Source organism: Pan paniscus, chromosome 3, assembly GCF_029289425.2.
Source record: "Pan paniscus chromosome 3, NHGRI_mPanPan1-v2.0_pri, whole genome shotgun sequence".
Taxonomy (NCBI): domain Eukaryota; kingdom Metazoa; phylum Chordata; class Mammalia; order Primates; family Hominidae; genus Pan; species Pan paniscus.
In genome coordinates, this window is record NC_073252.2 from 26,854,176 (window position 1) to 26,869,887 (window position 15,712).

At 36.5% G+C, this 15,712-nt stretch overlaps 1 protein-coding gene across 4 annotated transcripts in view; it reads left to right on the forward strand.

The window, feature by feature from the left end:
- Positions 1–15,712, forward strand: part of TBC1D19 (TBC1 domain family member 19) — a 195,232-nt gene that overhangs the window by 18,535 nt on the left and 160,985 nt on the right. For all 4 annotated transcript variants that reach the window (XR_010111939.1, XR_010111940.1, XM_034958400.3 and 1 more), the window contains exons 2-3: positions 13,012–13,084; positions 14,254–14,299. Coding sequence is in view for 2 of the 4 variants with exons in the window: in XM_034958400.3 (XP_034814291.1) it covers positions 13,012–13,084; positions 14,254–14,299 (119 nt within the window). In the remaining 2 variants the exon portion in view is untranslated. The remainder of the gene's footprint in view (positions 1–13,011; positions 13,085–14,253; positions 14,300–15,712) is intronic.

Genomic DNA, 15,712 nt, shown 5'->3' on the forward strand with positions numbered 1-15,712 from the left:
TGCTCAGATTGTCGTTATAAATAATAGAATTGCAAAAGGAAGGAAGCTGAAAGAAGATAGACTTTGAAGAGAGAAGGAATAATGCAACTAATAGGTTGTTGTCCTAAGTCAAGAACCCTGATTACATTTGGTGTGAACCATGGAGTGCTGTGATACTTACCCATATTTATTTTGGCTGCTGTTTGTCCTTTAATCCTGAAAAGTTAACACAGTAAAGAAATGAATAATGGTGTACAGGATTATAAAATAAGAAAGTTCCTGTCTCCATAGAAAATACATATGTAAGGGATAAGAGAAGTACTAAAATGTGGGTTTGCTTGGTTTAAGTACATCTCTTCATATTTTATTTCAGCTTTTAGAGAAAACTGCGTTGTTTATAGAAGGTCATGTAGGGTTGAATTAGGTAAGACCAAGTTGAAATAAAAGGTAGAAAATTGGTTACTAAATGTGAAGTGAATACTTTCAGGCATAGAGTATACCACGAAAGGAGGCTAAGAATAAAGATGCGGATGAATAGGGGACAAGACAGCCAGTGCTGGAAGAGAAGGGGGTCAGCTTGGGGATGTCAGCAAAAGAAAACCAGTGAGGGATCCATCCTCAGGTGAGAGAAACCAGAGCAGGGCTGAAATTATACAGTGCAGATTGAGTATAAGGCATGGTCAGCTTTTGCAGAGCCAGAACTTTCCATCTGAAACTAGAGCTTATTCCTGGCTACAATGTGTGTCCACTGGGATGACTAGGATTACAGAAACAAGTCCAGTCTACAGTTTTAGAAAGAACCAAAAGTATTAGGAAGAAATAAAGATAGTAGTAATTCAACATATTTTAATTGAGCCTCTCATCTGTGGTAGGATGGGCTCTTGAGAGAAATTAGAAAAGTACAAAACAATTAAGCTCATGATAAGGATATTTCGGGGATTGATGTGAGAAAGGACATATCCTTTTAAAATATCACTTCTGTTTTAGCTTTTTGTTTATATATTTTATATATATTGTGTATGTCTATATATATATACATATATACATAGAGAGAGACATATATAAGCAATAACTCTCCTTCTCCCCCACTCCCACCAACCTGTAGTAACCACTGTTCTACGGTCTGCCTCTATGAATTTAACTACTCTAGGTACCTCATACAAATGGAAACATACAGTATCTGTCTTTTTAAAGATTTATTTCACTTAGCTTGATGGCTTCAAAGTTCATTCATGTTGTAGTGTGTGTTGGAATTTTCTTCCTTTTTAAGGGCTGAATAGTATTCCGTTGTATTTATTGAACACTTCCTATGTGCCAGTTACTGAGTATATTGAAAGAAGAATGCAAATGAATAAGGTATAAATATACTGAGAGGAAATGGCTAGAGATTGGGGAAGTCTTGGATAGCACTCAAGGTGACAAGATGGGAGTGAGTTCCCAATGTAGGAACAGTAAGAAGGCTAAGCAGAGGGTCTCTCTTATAGGGTATTTCTAGAGAAATAAGCTTATCTAGGTTGAGTAGAACTAGAGTTTTAGAGGGATGTAAATACTTGAATGAAATATTCTGAGGAGGGTGAAGGCATGGAGTTGGTTTTTAGGAACATTAATCTGACACAGATGAGCAGGTTAGATAGGAATTGGAGTGAGTGCTTTAGCTTCACCTTCTACTCTTTTTGATTCTTACATTCTATTGGATCTTTTGCTGTTCCATAAACTAACATTGTACAAAACCATTTTCATGCCTTTGCTCAGTCTGTTCACTCAGCCTCTATTGCTTTGCTCCCGTTTTCCAGTTTCTTTAATTAGAATTGTTTCTTTTTCTATAGGAGGTACCTCTGTTGTGACATCTTTTCTTTCTTATAATGGCTTTTTGGTGTGTTTTAAAATTGGCTATCTTCCTTACTGGACAATAAAAACAAGTCCCAGAGAACAAGGACAATGTCTTATTCTTCTTGTGTTTCTCATGGGGTTTTGTAGTTTGTAGGTTGGAATCTTTCATGCATAAAAGAAGGGACAAATACATTAATTAGAAGTACTTACCATGTGATAGCTCTTGTGCTAGATCTTGGGATACAGAGATGAAAGAACATTTTTCTCAAGAAGCTTATAGTCTAATGCAGTGGTTCTCAAAGTATGGTTTGTAGGCCTCTGGTGGTCTCTAAGATCCTTTCAGGTCAAAGCTTTTATAATAATACTAAGACTTCTTTGGGGGGCTTTATTTATTGTGCAGACATTTATACTAATGGCACAAAAGCAATGGTGATGTGTTAGAACTGCTGGTGACTTAAACCATATCAAGAAACTGATACCAAACCCTATTGTATTCTTTTTTTTTTTTTGAGACAGAGACTTGCTCTGTCACCCAGGCTGGAGTGCAGTGGCACGATCTCAGCTCACTGCACGCGCCGCCTCCGGGTTCATGCCAGTCTCCTGCCTTAGCCTCCTGAATAGCTGGGACTACAGGCGCCCGCCACCATGCCCAACTAATTTTTTGTATATTTAGTAGAGACGGGGTTTCACCGTGTTAGCCAAGATGGTCTCAATCTCCTGACATTGTGATCCACCCTCCTCGGCCTCCCAAAGTGCTGGGATTACAGGCGTGAGCCACCACGCCCAGCCAGCTCTATTGTACTATTTTCCACCACACACTGACAGTGAAAAAAAAAAAGAACCAGTTTTACTTGAGTGTCTTTGAAGAAACAGTAAATAATTATTAATTGTATTACATCTCATCCCTTGAATACACATCTTTGTAATATTCTGTTGGATGTATGGAAAGTGCACATAAGGCACTTCTGCATACAGAAATAAGATGGTTATCTAGAAGAAAAGCAGGTATGTGATTATTGGAGGTATGAGCTCAAATGCTTTTTTCTTTTTTTAAATCAAACATTTGGAAGAGTGACTGACAAAAAATTATTGTTATTTATACTTGGGTCATTGGGATGTATTTTCTCAAAAATGGCAAAGTGAGCCTCTCATTTCAAAGAAAGCCATTTTATGTTGCCAACGATAAAATTTAAGCTTTAAATAAAAATTAGTTTTGCAAAACTTGTCTCTGCCACTGTGAACTTGATGGAATCGCAATACTTACAGACTTCTCTGATGATATTGGTGGTGATATTAATGAACATTACTTTTTATTTAATGATATGTTTTCACTTTATAACTTAGTTAACCAATATATTTGAAAAGATCAGTGTATAATGTTACAAAATTATGTATGATACGTAAAAAATTAAGTCACAGTGCAAGGCTGATCAATGCATTTTTATGTTATAAAGTATGGAAAGTTTATTGATGGTCAGATTCTACATCAAAACTAATCTTTAGGAAACTACTGCTTAAAAATTTTGGTATACTATCAAAGGAGAATATCCCCATTTATCTGAAAAAGAATATTAAAATACTCTTCCTTTTTCCAGTTACATATATGTATGAGGGTGGATGTTTTTCATGGACAACAACCAAAACAACACAGTACCACAGACTTAAAACTATGGCAGGTGAAAAAATCTAGCTGTCTTCTTTTAAGGCAGACATCAAAAGAGATTTGCAAAAATGTAAAACAGTGCCTCTTTTCTCTTTATTTTTGAAAATACAATTACTTTAAACAAAAATAAGTTACTATACAATGAGTTTTTTACTGTTATATTAAAATAAAGTGAACAAATTTTTGTGGTAAAATATACATAACATAAAAATGACCATTTTAATCAGTAAGTATACAGTTCATTGTCATTAAGTACATACACATTGTTGTGCAGCCATCCTCACCATCCATCTCCAAAACTTTTTCATGATTCCAAGCTGAAACTCTGTACCCATAAATAATAACTCTGCATTCTCCCCCTCTTCAACCTGTAGTAACCACCATTCTATGGTCTGTCTCTATGAATTTAACCACTCTAGGTACCTCATATAAGTGGAATCATATGGTATCTGTTTTTTTGGACAGATTTATTTTACTTAGCTTGATATCATGAACGTTCATCCATGTTGTAACATGTGTCAGAATTTTCTTTTTCTTTTTTTTTTTTTTTTTTGAGACGGAATGTCGCTCTGTCACCCAGGCTGGAGTGCAGTGGCGCGGTCTCGGCTCACTGCCAGCTCTGCCTGTCGGGTTCACGCCATTCTCCTGCCTCAGCCTCCCGAGTACTGGGACTACAGGCACCTGCCACCACGCCCGGCTAATTTTTTGTATTTTTAGTAGAGATGGGGTTTCGCTGTGTTAGCCAGGATGGTCTCCATCTCTTGACCTTGTGATCCGCCCGCCTCGGCCTCCCGAAGTGCAGGGATTACAGGCGTGAGCCATCGCGCCCGGCCAGAATTTTCTTTTTAAGAGCTGAATAATATTCCATTGTACTAACATATATGTACATATGATTTTTGTTTATCCATTTATCCATCTATAGACATTTGGATTATTTCCACCTTTGGCTATTGTTAATAACGCTACTATGGGCCGGGCATGGTGGCTCACGCCTGTAATCCCAGCACTTTACTTTGGGAGGCCAAGGTGGGCGGATCACGAGGTTGGGAGATCGAGACCATCCTGGCTAACACAGTGAAACCCTGTGTCTACTAAAAATACATTTAAAAAAAATTAGCCGGGCATGGTGGCGGGTGCCTGTAGTCCTAGCTACTTGGGAGGCTGAGGCAGGAGAATGGCGTGAACCCGGGAGGCGGAGCTTGCAGTGAGCAGAGATCATCGCGCCACTGCACTTCAGCCTGGGCGACAGAGCGAGAATCCATCTCAAATAATAATAATAATAATAATAATGCTACTATGAACATTAGTGTGCAAATATCTGAGTGTCTGTTTTCATTTCTTTGGCTATGTACTCAAAAGTGGAATAATTACTGAATCATATGAACTCTATGTTTAATATTTTGAAGAACTACCATTCTTTTTTTATTATTATTATTATTATTATACTTTAAGTTTTAGGGTACATGTGCACAATGTGCAGGTTAGTTACATATGTAGACATGTGCCAGGCTGGTGTGCTGCACCCATTAACTCGTCATTTAGCATTAGGTATATCTCCTAATGCTATCCCTCCCCCCTCCCCCCACCCCACAACAGTCCCCGGAGTGTGATGTTCCCCTTCCTGTGTCCATGTGTTCTCATTGTTCAATTCCCATCTATGAGTGAGAACATGCGGTGTTTGGTTTTTTGTCCTTGCGATAGTTTACTGAGAATGATGATTTCCAATTTCATCCATGTCCCTACAAAGGACATGAACTCATCATTTTTTGTGGCTGCATAGTATTCCATGGTGTATATGTGCCACATTTTCTTAATCCAGTCTATCGTTGTTGGACATTTGGGTTGGTTCCAAGTCTTTGCTATTGTGAATAGTGCCGCAATAAACATACATGTGCATGTGTCTTTATAGCAGCATGATTTATAGTCCTTTGGGTATATACCCAGTAATGGGATGGCTGGGTCAAATGGTATTTCTAGTTCTAGATCCCTGAGGAATCGCCACACTGACTTCCGCAATGGTTGAACTAGTTTACAGTCCCACCAACAGTGTAAAAGTGTTCCTATTTCTCCACAACCTCTCCAGCACCTGTTGTTTCCTGACTTTTTAATGATCACCATTCTAACTGGTGTGAGATGGTATCTCATTGTGGTTTTGATTTGCATTTCTCTGATGGCCAGTGATGATGAGCAGTTTTTTCATGTGTTTTTTGGCTGCATAAATGTCTTCTTTTGAGAAGTGTCTGTTCATATCCTTTGCACACTTTTTGATGGGGTTATTTGTTTTTTGAAGAACTACCATTCTAATAAACAAATATTTTAATTGTTTTTGTTTTAATTTCCAATGCAAGTATCAATAGATGTCATCCACATAAACAAAAGCATTCTTGGGTTCTCAATAATTTTTTTGAGATGTAGTCTCACTGTGTTGCCCAGGTTGGTCTCAAAGTCCTGGATTCCAGTGACCCTCTGGCTTCAGCCTCCCCAGTAGCTGGGATCACAGGTATGGTATATGCCACTATACCTGTCTCCTCATCAGTAATTTTTAAGAGTGAGGGTCCTGCGACTGAAAAGTTTGAATATCAGTGGTCTAGTGGAATGAGTGAAATAGAGAGTCCGGTTAAGAAACTATAACAGTGGAGAACAAGTTGGACTGGACCTTGCTCAGAGAGGAATGGCCAGGGTGGTAAGAAGGCTCTGTTATATGAAGAGAACTTGAAGAACCCGGGAATATATTGTGGACTTGAAAGGAGAAGCCTTCAGAGAAGACCCAATAGCTATCTTCAAATAGGAAGCTATCTTCACATAGGAAGCTCTCTCACAGAAGAGACATTAAGCTTATTTCTGTGACCCCAGGATGGAGTGGTGGAGGGGAGGGGAGTAGTGATGGTGAATCTTAAGGAGAATTAATCTCATAGTAAGAATTTTCCAGTAGAATAGTTCAGAGATGGAATTGAGTAAGGTAGGGATGTAGACAGTTTCTAAGTTAGAAAGGTAGAGTTTTAAATTTAGAGTTTCGAAGCCAGAAAATCATTTGGAGAGGATAATCAAGCATTAAATGGTTAGTCAACATAGAAGAATTCTGTAATCACTTCTAACCCTACAGTTCCATGGGGCATAGAATGATGAAGTTCAGGATTAGCATGATAGCATAGTGAAAAGCAGGAAAGATGAGGTCTCTTTAGAGGGAATTAAAGGATCCTTGGATCCCTTTCTGTAGAACTTCCTATGCCCTCATTTGTACTTAATGGAGATTTAGCCTCAGCTTACTTCGCAGCTTCTTTGGCCCAGCTACTATTTTAGCTGCTTTGCTTCTCCAGTTCCCTTTGTTCACCGAGATTAGAAATTTAAGATTGCTAGTGGCCAGTACTTTGGACTAAGACTATTCTGGTAGGAATTGAAAGAAACTGGATTTGTGTATGTGTGGGAAGGGGAGAGGTTTGGTCATGTGTTTCTAGGAGTGCAGAAGGGTGGAGGATGTCAGAATCAGCATAACTAAATGGATGAAGGATGTATGCAGGACCATACCACAAATGTACTGTACCCTCTCTCACTAGATTATATTTTTGAGCATAGTCTTCACTAGCTCTTAAAGTGAGTGAGAGGCATTTTGTTTAAAGAAGACTTAACTTTTGTCATAGATATTTGAAAAGCCGCTACTTCTAGCCCCCCTCACCCACCTCCCTGACAGTCTTTTACAAATATTTAGTCCATTGCCATCTGGGACATATTATATTTTATTGCACAGCAACTTTAATTTATATTGGACTTCACAGCCTAAAAATAACTGAAAAATTTTCTATTTGAGACTCATAATAACTCAGTTAAGGTATTATTTTTCCTACTAAATAAAGAAGAAAACTGCCATACAGAGAGGTTAAGTGACTTGAACAAGCTAGTAAATTAGGCTGAGAGGTGATTCCAGATCTTTTGATGCCAAATCCCACTCTCATTTAGTCCCAAGTGGTTTTCAAACTGTGTTCTATTATACCTAAGGATTCTGATAAGCCATATTCACTTAAAAATATTTAATTAAAAAATTACACTAAGAAACAACACTCTTTCAGATGCACTAAATATCAAGTGTTTAGCACATAATCCACTACTGTGCTTCCAGATTAACTTGTTTCTGGGTGATCCCAGAATAGAACCTGTTTCTCTTATCTTTTGTCGTGTGTTTGGGACACTTCTTACAAATGCGTGCTTGATGATAAAGATATAATTCTACACCGGTCCTTTAAAATATCTGGGCTTGCACATGTGTGCTTGTGGAATGTTGTTCAAGTGATGAACCTTAATGCAGTGGGTATGCTGTGTTTGGGGTTGATTGGGCAGGCAAAGCACAAGTGCTTCTGTTCAACACAGGCCCCTAGTGATGGTATACTGCTGAGATGTAAGGCAAGTGAACTTGTCGTACCACATCATGTAGTAGTAAAACCATGTTATGCAGAATTTTAGCAGTATTGGAAGCTCTTTGTCTGGTTTTTGCATTTGTGATAAATTTTAGGATTTATCTCAAAATAAAAATTTCCAAGTCTGCTTCTTTCAATTTCCTACATCATTTTAATTTGGGAGTGTGCTGAGATGACCAGGAAATCTATTAAAAATGCAAACATGTCTTTGATTGGGATTTTTCTCTATGCTAAGCCACTAAAACAAAATACAGAAATTGGATATTGAGGCTATATCAGAATAAAGCTGTACCTTTTTAATGTTAATCACAACATTAGCAAGCAAGAAAAGGCTCATTGTTCTTATTGTTTGGTAATATCATTTTCAATGTGTTTTATATAGGATTCCTAATAGGGTTTCGATTTCATTTGCAAAATAGGTTCTGTTGCTAAATCATGTTTGGTAACCACTGTGCCTTACCATGTTGTCACTGTCCTGCTTTTGATCCTCAAAAACTTGAAGATTTTTATAATTAGTTTGGGTGCAAAGTATATCTAGGAGGTATAGCAACCTTAAAATACTGAAAGTGTTTAGAAAAAATAACCAGTTTTTAAAAAATTCTTTAAATTGTCTTCTCTCCGAATCATTTTCAAATGCAGGCTAGTATAAGACAGCTTATTTACTTTTGATTTAGTACATTTCAATAATTAGCAGGGTTTTTGCAGCTTTTAAAAATCTTTTCTAGGAGTAACAGATTGGAAAACAGTCTCTTCACTTAAATATATTTTTTTATCAAGTTCCTTGTTTTGGGGGGGAGGAAATTGGGTAAAAATAGAATCATGCTGCTATAAAGACACATGCACACATATGTTTATTGTGGCACTATTCACAATAGCAAAGACTTGTGGAAACCATTCTCAGCAAACTATCGCAAGGACAAAAAACCAAACACCGCATGTTCTCACTCATAGGTGGGAATTGAACAATGAGAACACATGGACACAGGAAGGGGAACATCACACTCTGGGGACTGTTGTGGGGTGGGAGGAGGGGGGACGGGGGAGGGATAGCATTAGGAGATATACCTAATGCTAAATGACGAGTTAATGGGTGCAGCACACCAACATGGCACATGTATACATATGTAACAAACCTGCACATTGTGCACATGTACCCTAAAACTTAAAGTATAATAATAATAAAATTTAAAAAAATAGAATGTGGTTTGGGCAATATAATTTTGTCAAGCAATAATTAATGCCAGGGTGATACTTGGGATCCAAAAATAAAGACCCATTCCTTGCCTTTGAATTTATAGTCTAGTCAGAAAGATAAATAGGTGAGCTGAAAATTACATTGTAATCTGATAATTGCTGAAACAGAGGAACATAATGTTCTATCCTTGCTGCCTGGCCTAGGGAAAGGAGGTGATATTTGAAGGATGTCTTGGAAGCTAGCAGGTGTTTGCTAAGGTGGTGAGAGAGCACTTCCATCTGAGGAAATATGAACAGCCCTTAAAGGACTGACAGTTGGGAAATCAGTGAATATAGTTCACTGTGGCTAGGGTGTGTGGGGAGGAGGTGTGAGAAGAGGATGTTGTTAACTTGGTGAAGCAACAGCAGGAGATGAATTTGTAGAGATAAGTTGGGTCTACATTGTGAAGGACCAAGTATGCCCTGTTAAAAAATGTAGACTTCTTGTGTAAGCTGTGAAGTGCCACAGCTGGGAAAGACTTATGTTTTAGGAAGAAATGCTGGAAGATAGATTGGAAAAGGGAAAAATTGGTTCATTCATTCAATAAACATTTATTGAGCACCTACTGTGTGAAAACAACTTAGGTTCTAGGCACTTGGGATACGGATAGTAAAAAAAAGGCAGAAATGTCTGCCCTAATGGAGCTTACCGCTTGCAATGTAATGAGATAGATGATATACCAATAAACATAGTAAATAAATTAATCATACAGTATAATAGAAGGTGAGAAATGCTAAGTAAGAAGAAAAAATAGAGTAAGGGAGTTTTGAGAGTGCCAGGTGGAAGCGGTCACAATTTAAGTAAGGTGGCAAGAAGCCCAATTTAGAGGTGGTTGCAGTAATTCAAATGAGAAAGACTTGTCTTAGACTAAATGTGGGACTTTAAAATGGAGAGAAAGTATAGATTGGGAGGACATTTTTTCCTGTCTTTTTTGAACCTTTTTAACCCATAAGTATATAAATTTATATTTATGTTATAGATACAAATCTATAATGTATTGTTATGGGGTGAAGGACTTTGTAATGACCACCCTATAAGTGAAACTTTGCCAGCCACACTGGAAACCTCTCCATTTGCCCCATCCCAATCAGAAACCCCTCCGTTTCTGATAACATGATATTTATGGTAATCACTTTTCTGCATTTCTTTTTTTTTTTTTAGCTGTTCTGTTAGATATTTTATTATTCTTAACTTTTAGTTTCAGGGGCATATGTGCAGGTTTGTTATATAGGTAAATTGTTTGTCACGGGGGTTTGGTGTACAGATTATTTCGTCACCCAGATACTGTGCATAATACCCAATAGGTAGTTCCATTCCTCATCCTCCTCACACCCTCTACCATCAAGTAGGCCCTGGTGTCTATTGTTCCCTTCTTTGTGTCCATGTGTACTCAATGTTCAGTTTCCACTTATAAGTGGGAACATGTGGGTTTCGTTTTTCTGTCCCTGCTCTTAGTTCACTTGGGATAATGGTTTCCAGCTTAATCTATGTTGCTAGACGTGATCTCGTTGTTTTTTATGGCTGTGTAGTATTCCATGGTGTATATGTACCACATTTTCTTTATCCAGTCTACTGTTGATGGGCATTTAGGTTGATTCCATTTCTTTGCTATTGTGAATAGTGCTGCAATGAACATAGGCATGCGTATGTCTTTATGGTAGAATGATTTATATTCCTTTGGATATATACCAGTAATTGGGATTGCTGGGTCAAATGGTAGTTCTGTTTTAAGTTCTTTGAGAAATCTTCAAACTGCTTTCCCCAATGGCTGAACTAATTTACATACCCACCAGCAGTGTATAAACGTTCCCTTTTCTCTACAGCCTCCCTGGCATGTTATTTTTTGACTTTTTAATTGAAGCCATTCTGCCTGGTGTGAAATGGTATCTCATTGCAGTTTTGATTTGCATTTCTTTAGTGATTAGTGACATTGAGTATTTTTATATTTTCTGCATTCCTTGATAATTTTATTAATCAAATATATGTCTCTAGACACTATAACTTAGTCCTGCCTATTTTTTAAATGTCTTTGTCTTTTTTTTAAGCTATAGGTTTTCTCTCCTTCCTTTCTTTTTCCTTACAGTTTATCAGCTGAAGAACTAGGCTATTTGACTTTAGAATTTCCCGTAGCCTGGAGACCTTTCTTGTTGTAAACTCATGGTATAGCTCAACATGTTCCTCTGCCCTTTGTATGTCTTATAAGTTGACAGGTGGACCCAGAAGCTTCATCAGACTCAGGTATTATCCCTTTGGCCTGACAATAGCAGTAGAGTGTTCTTTCATTGAAAACCACATAATGTCTGATTACCTCTTTTGCAATGTGAGCAGCTGTTTTTGCTCAATGCCTAGAATTAGTAATTCATTGGGGATTGCAAAGTTGTGATATTCTAATTGTATCATATCTGTTTTAGTTATTAGCTAGAATTATTTTGCAAAGAATCATTTCCCCTCATTTACTGTGTGGATATCCAGTGGTATAGTGCCAATAGGAAAGGCAGCATAAATGCCTTTTTCATTATTTACCAGTGTTTAAGGTAATGAGTTAGTTCCCTATCATTCTCCTTTTTTATTACTCTATCAACATTTCCAGACTTTGGAAAGGGAGCCTTGATTTGTCAGTTTTAAGAATTTATAGGTACTAGATTGCTCCAGTCTCTTCAGATATCACCTGGCTATATTTGAATTAGGCAAAACCCTTCCCTGTTTTAACTTCTGCTCTAAAGTTGGCTCATCATGTGTTCAAATATATGTTTGTTGACTACTTTGGGTTCTTTTGTTTTCACTACATCAGATAGTCAGTTGCTTTCTTCTGCTTCTTCCTGTACAGATGTTGATGTCTTAGAGGTCTTGTGGCAGTTGGTTTATCCTCAGCTGCTTGTATTTCTGGGGGACAGCTTATCATCTAGTTTTGTTGTGAATATTTTCCAAGGGATTTGCCTTTGCTATCTAGTTGCTTGGTCTGTTTTTATGTGGAAATCAAGGAGGTTTTTAAAAAAATCTCACTGCCACCAGTGCCATCTCCCAGAAAGGGATTGAATCATGGAAGAGTTAGTGTGGAATTGAGAATAAATTTGAAGTTTCTAACTTGGAAGATCTGGTTAATGGTAATTTTATTGATGAAGATTTAAAAAATGTAAGAGAAGGAACAAGACAGTAAGTGGAGGATAAGACCAGTTTTTGATTTCTTAGGTTTGAAATACTCTATTTGAGATCCTCTAATAGAAATTCCTTCTGAAGAAGTATGCTGCTAGAATTTGACAGAGCTAGGTGATGGAACATCAACACTTTGAGAGTAATCAAAGCCATTACAAGTAGGAAAAATTATATTTTTGGTAAAAATTACAGTGTGAAAAACCAGTAGAATAGGAAACATGCACTTGAAGATAAAACACTAATAACACACATTTATGAACTAGTAGTTTTATGTATTTTCTACAAATATACACAATGCATTTACACTGAGAAGCAATCCAAAGAGGAAGACACTGTGCAAAGATCCATTTACATGGATGCAACTGGTTTTTTAGTCATTAGATACAGGTGCCATATATATTTAATATAATATCAAGGCAATGAATTTATAAAATCTGAGTATTTTTCCAACTTGAGACCCTAGATAAAGATGATAAGGACTCATAATCTCCAAGTTTTTATAGTTTTAGTAGACTTTAGTATACTATCACAGATCCTTTAAGAGTTAGTGAGAAAGTCTTCTTTCTTATAAGCTATTCTAGATAGTTCTAAGCTCTATCTTCAAAGAGGATTTTTCAAGTAGTATACATTTTTGAACACTCCTTTTTAAACATTTCCTTTGTTCTAAATATCAACCCAAATGATTTACTTTGGATATCTTTTCCTTCCTTATCTTTCTTTTTTATTATTATTATTATTCTTAGGCCAGTCTTCAGAGACCTGAGATTAAACTTGAATCACTGAAAGAAGATATTAAGGAATTCTTTAAAATATCAGGTTTGTAAGTTTTTCCTAATAACTTAAGGCAAAATAAGAAAATGTTTTATTTATTCCTAATTCTTTAAGCCCTCAAGCTTGTACAAGCACCTTACTTTGTTGTCGTTCTGTTTTGTTTTGTTTTAGGCTTTTAGCAGCCTGAAGCCATGGTTTTTGGTTTCTGTCTCTAGTGATAAGCAGAAAAGAGAGATGAGGAAAGGGCTTTACTGGCCCAATCAGAAACAGAAACTAAGAACCCATGACTGTATTCTCTCTCTTGGATACTCTTGCAAGGCAAAATAAATAATATTTTATCCCCAGCCTTCCAATTACTCATTCAAAATTGTGAAAACTATGGCCAAATACGTTTCTATTTAGGGAGAATTAGAACTATTAGACATTTTAACAAAATGGTGCAAAGATTCAAGAACTCTGTGAGAAAGACTCCTTTGCATTAGTTGGTTTTAAATACTGTTTACCTTACTGGTAATATTCTGATGGATAAATACATCCATAAGGTGTTTAGTATCTCCTTAGTTAAGTAATTTTTCATTTTACTTTTCAGTTGTGACTTTTTTCCTTGTATGCTTTCACAGAAAATAAAAAGAAAATTCTAACTTTTCATAGAGCAAGAGGAGAGAGAGGTTCCCTAGTCCAACATCTGTATATGGGAACTGAGATGTTAAATGGTTGACCCAGATAGTTAGCAGCTGAGCTAACTTGTCTGACTATTGGTAACTCACAATAATCTGCCTCTGTCGTCCAGGACTTTGCTGACGTGTGAATTATAACTAGATACTTGTCATCTATCTTCATCAGGTGGCTGTTTTTTGCCATTCCCTTGGCACATTCCTTATAGCTTTAGTAGTACAACATCTGAAGATTTTGACATTCATTGAGCACTTTGATAGTGAAAAAGGAAATGTTCCTCCCAACTTGGTAAAATGGTGCAATAATGATATTATTTTAAAATATCATGTTGATGACTTTGCTACTCAGTGTTAGCCAAGGGATATGGTAAGTGTATAGGAAATAATCTTTAATAACGCTTTACATAGGGATTGGCAGTTGACAAAATTCTTTCACAAATAAATATGATACCAAAGTTTTATTAAGATAAATTTAATTGTAATGTATGTTTATTTAAAAACTAGTATGTTCATATATTTTATTCTTTTTTTAAAAAACAGGTTGGGAGAAGAAACTTCAGAATGCTGTTTACAGTGAACTGAGTGTGTGAGTTTTCCCACCTATTTTACAATAGTATTTTGTTTAGCTATATTTACTTTGTGAGTAATAAAACCAGTATTGTTATATATACTTGTTGTATTATTATTTATCATTAATATTTATACAGCATTTCAAGTAAGTTGATACAATTAAAAATTACTACCGTCTTGCCTGACAAATAATAAGAAATAGGTGTTTTTGTTTTTTTTTACCACCCACTATTGAATTTTTTTATTTTCTTTTTGAGATGGAGTCTCACTCTGTTGCCCAGGCTGGAGTGCAGTGCAATGATCTTGGCTTAACTGAAACCTCCGCCTCCCAGGTTCAAGTGATTCTTGTGCCTCAGCCTCCCAAGTTGCTGGGATTACAGGCCCCTGCCACAACACCTGGCTAATTTTTGTATTTTTAGTAGAGATAGGGTTTCACCATGTTGGCCAGTCTAGTCTCGAACTCCTGACCTCAAGTGATGCACCTGCATTGGCCCCCCAAAGTGCTGGGATTAGAGGTATGTGATACTGTGCCTGGCCCCACCCATTATTTTATATTAACAATTCATTTATCTAGTGTAATTAGGGAATAAGATGTTTCTCTGAAGTTAATATTTCAGATAACTGAAGCTTACTAATATTCTTTTTATTGTTCTCATTTTGGATATTACACTTTTTTATGTCTTTATAAACTATCCATTCTCAACATGATTATCTTTTTTGTTCTTTGGCAAAATTGTTGTCATTATTAAGAATATCCATGTTTCTGTTTATTTAGATTTAACATCAGGGTCTATTAAGGTGTATAGAACTGTTTGCCATTTAAAAAAAATGTAGATCCAGAATGTTAGCTTTTGTAGTTTCTCCAACATTCTGTTACTTGTCAATTATTTATTGAATACCTACCATGTGGCAGCACCGTACTAAGCACTGAGCATATAGTATAGAACAATAAACAATTTCTGCCCTCATGGAGTTCATAGTCTAACAGAGTTCCCAAGTCTAATTGCATGTCTGCTTTTTTTTTTCCTTTACTGCTATCACTGTATTTATGTCTGTAGCATTCTCTAGTGTTTAACATTCCCATTTTCAAGTTGACCTTTCTAGTTTGTTAACTGGGAAATGACATAATGCAGCTTACCAGAATTGTTTCTAAAATAAAGAGACTCAGATGAACCCCTATGCACATGTACTTTAGATACAGTTTTTAAAGAATTAGCATTTGCTTCTTTGCTTGCTCAAATCCATCTTCCCAGTTGGATTTGAATTCTTAAATAATGTTAGATATAAGTGCTATCTAATAATTGAAGTTGACTGTGACCATACCTTTAGCAGTACTGTGACAGTACCTTTGGCAGTCACCAAAGGAATAGACATTTATCATGACAAGTAAGGTTTTAAATTTACAATATGTACTAAAGGTGCCTGTTGT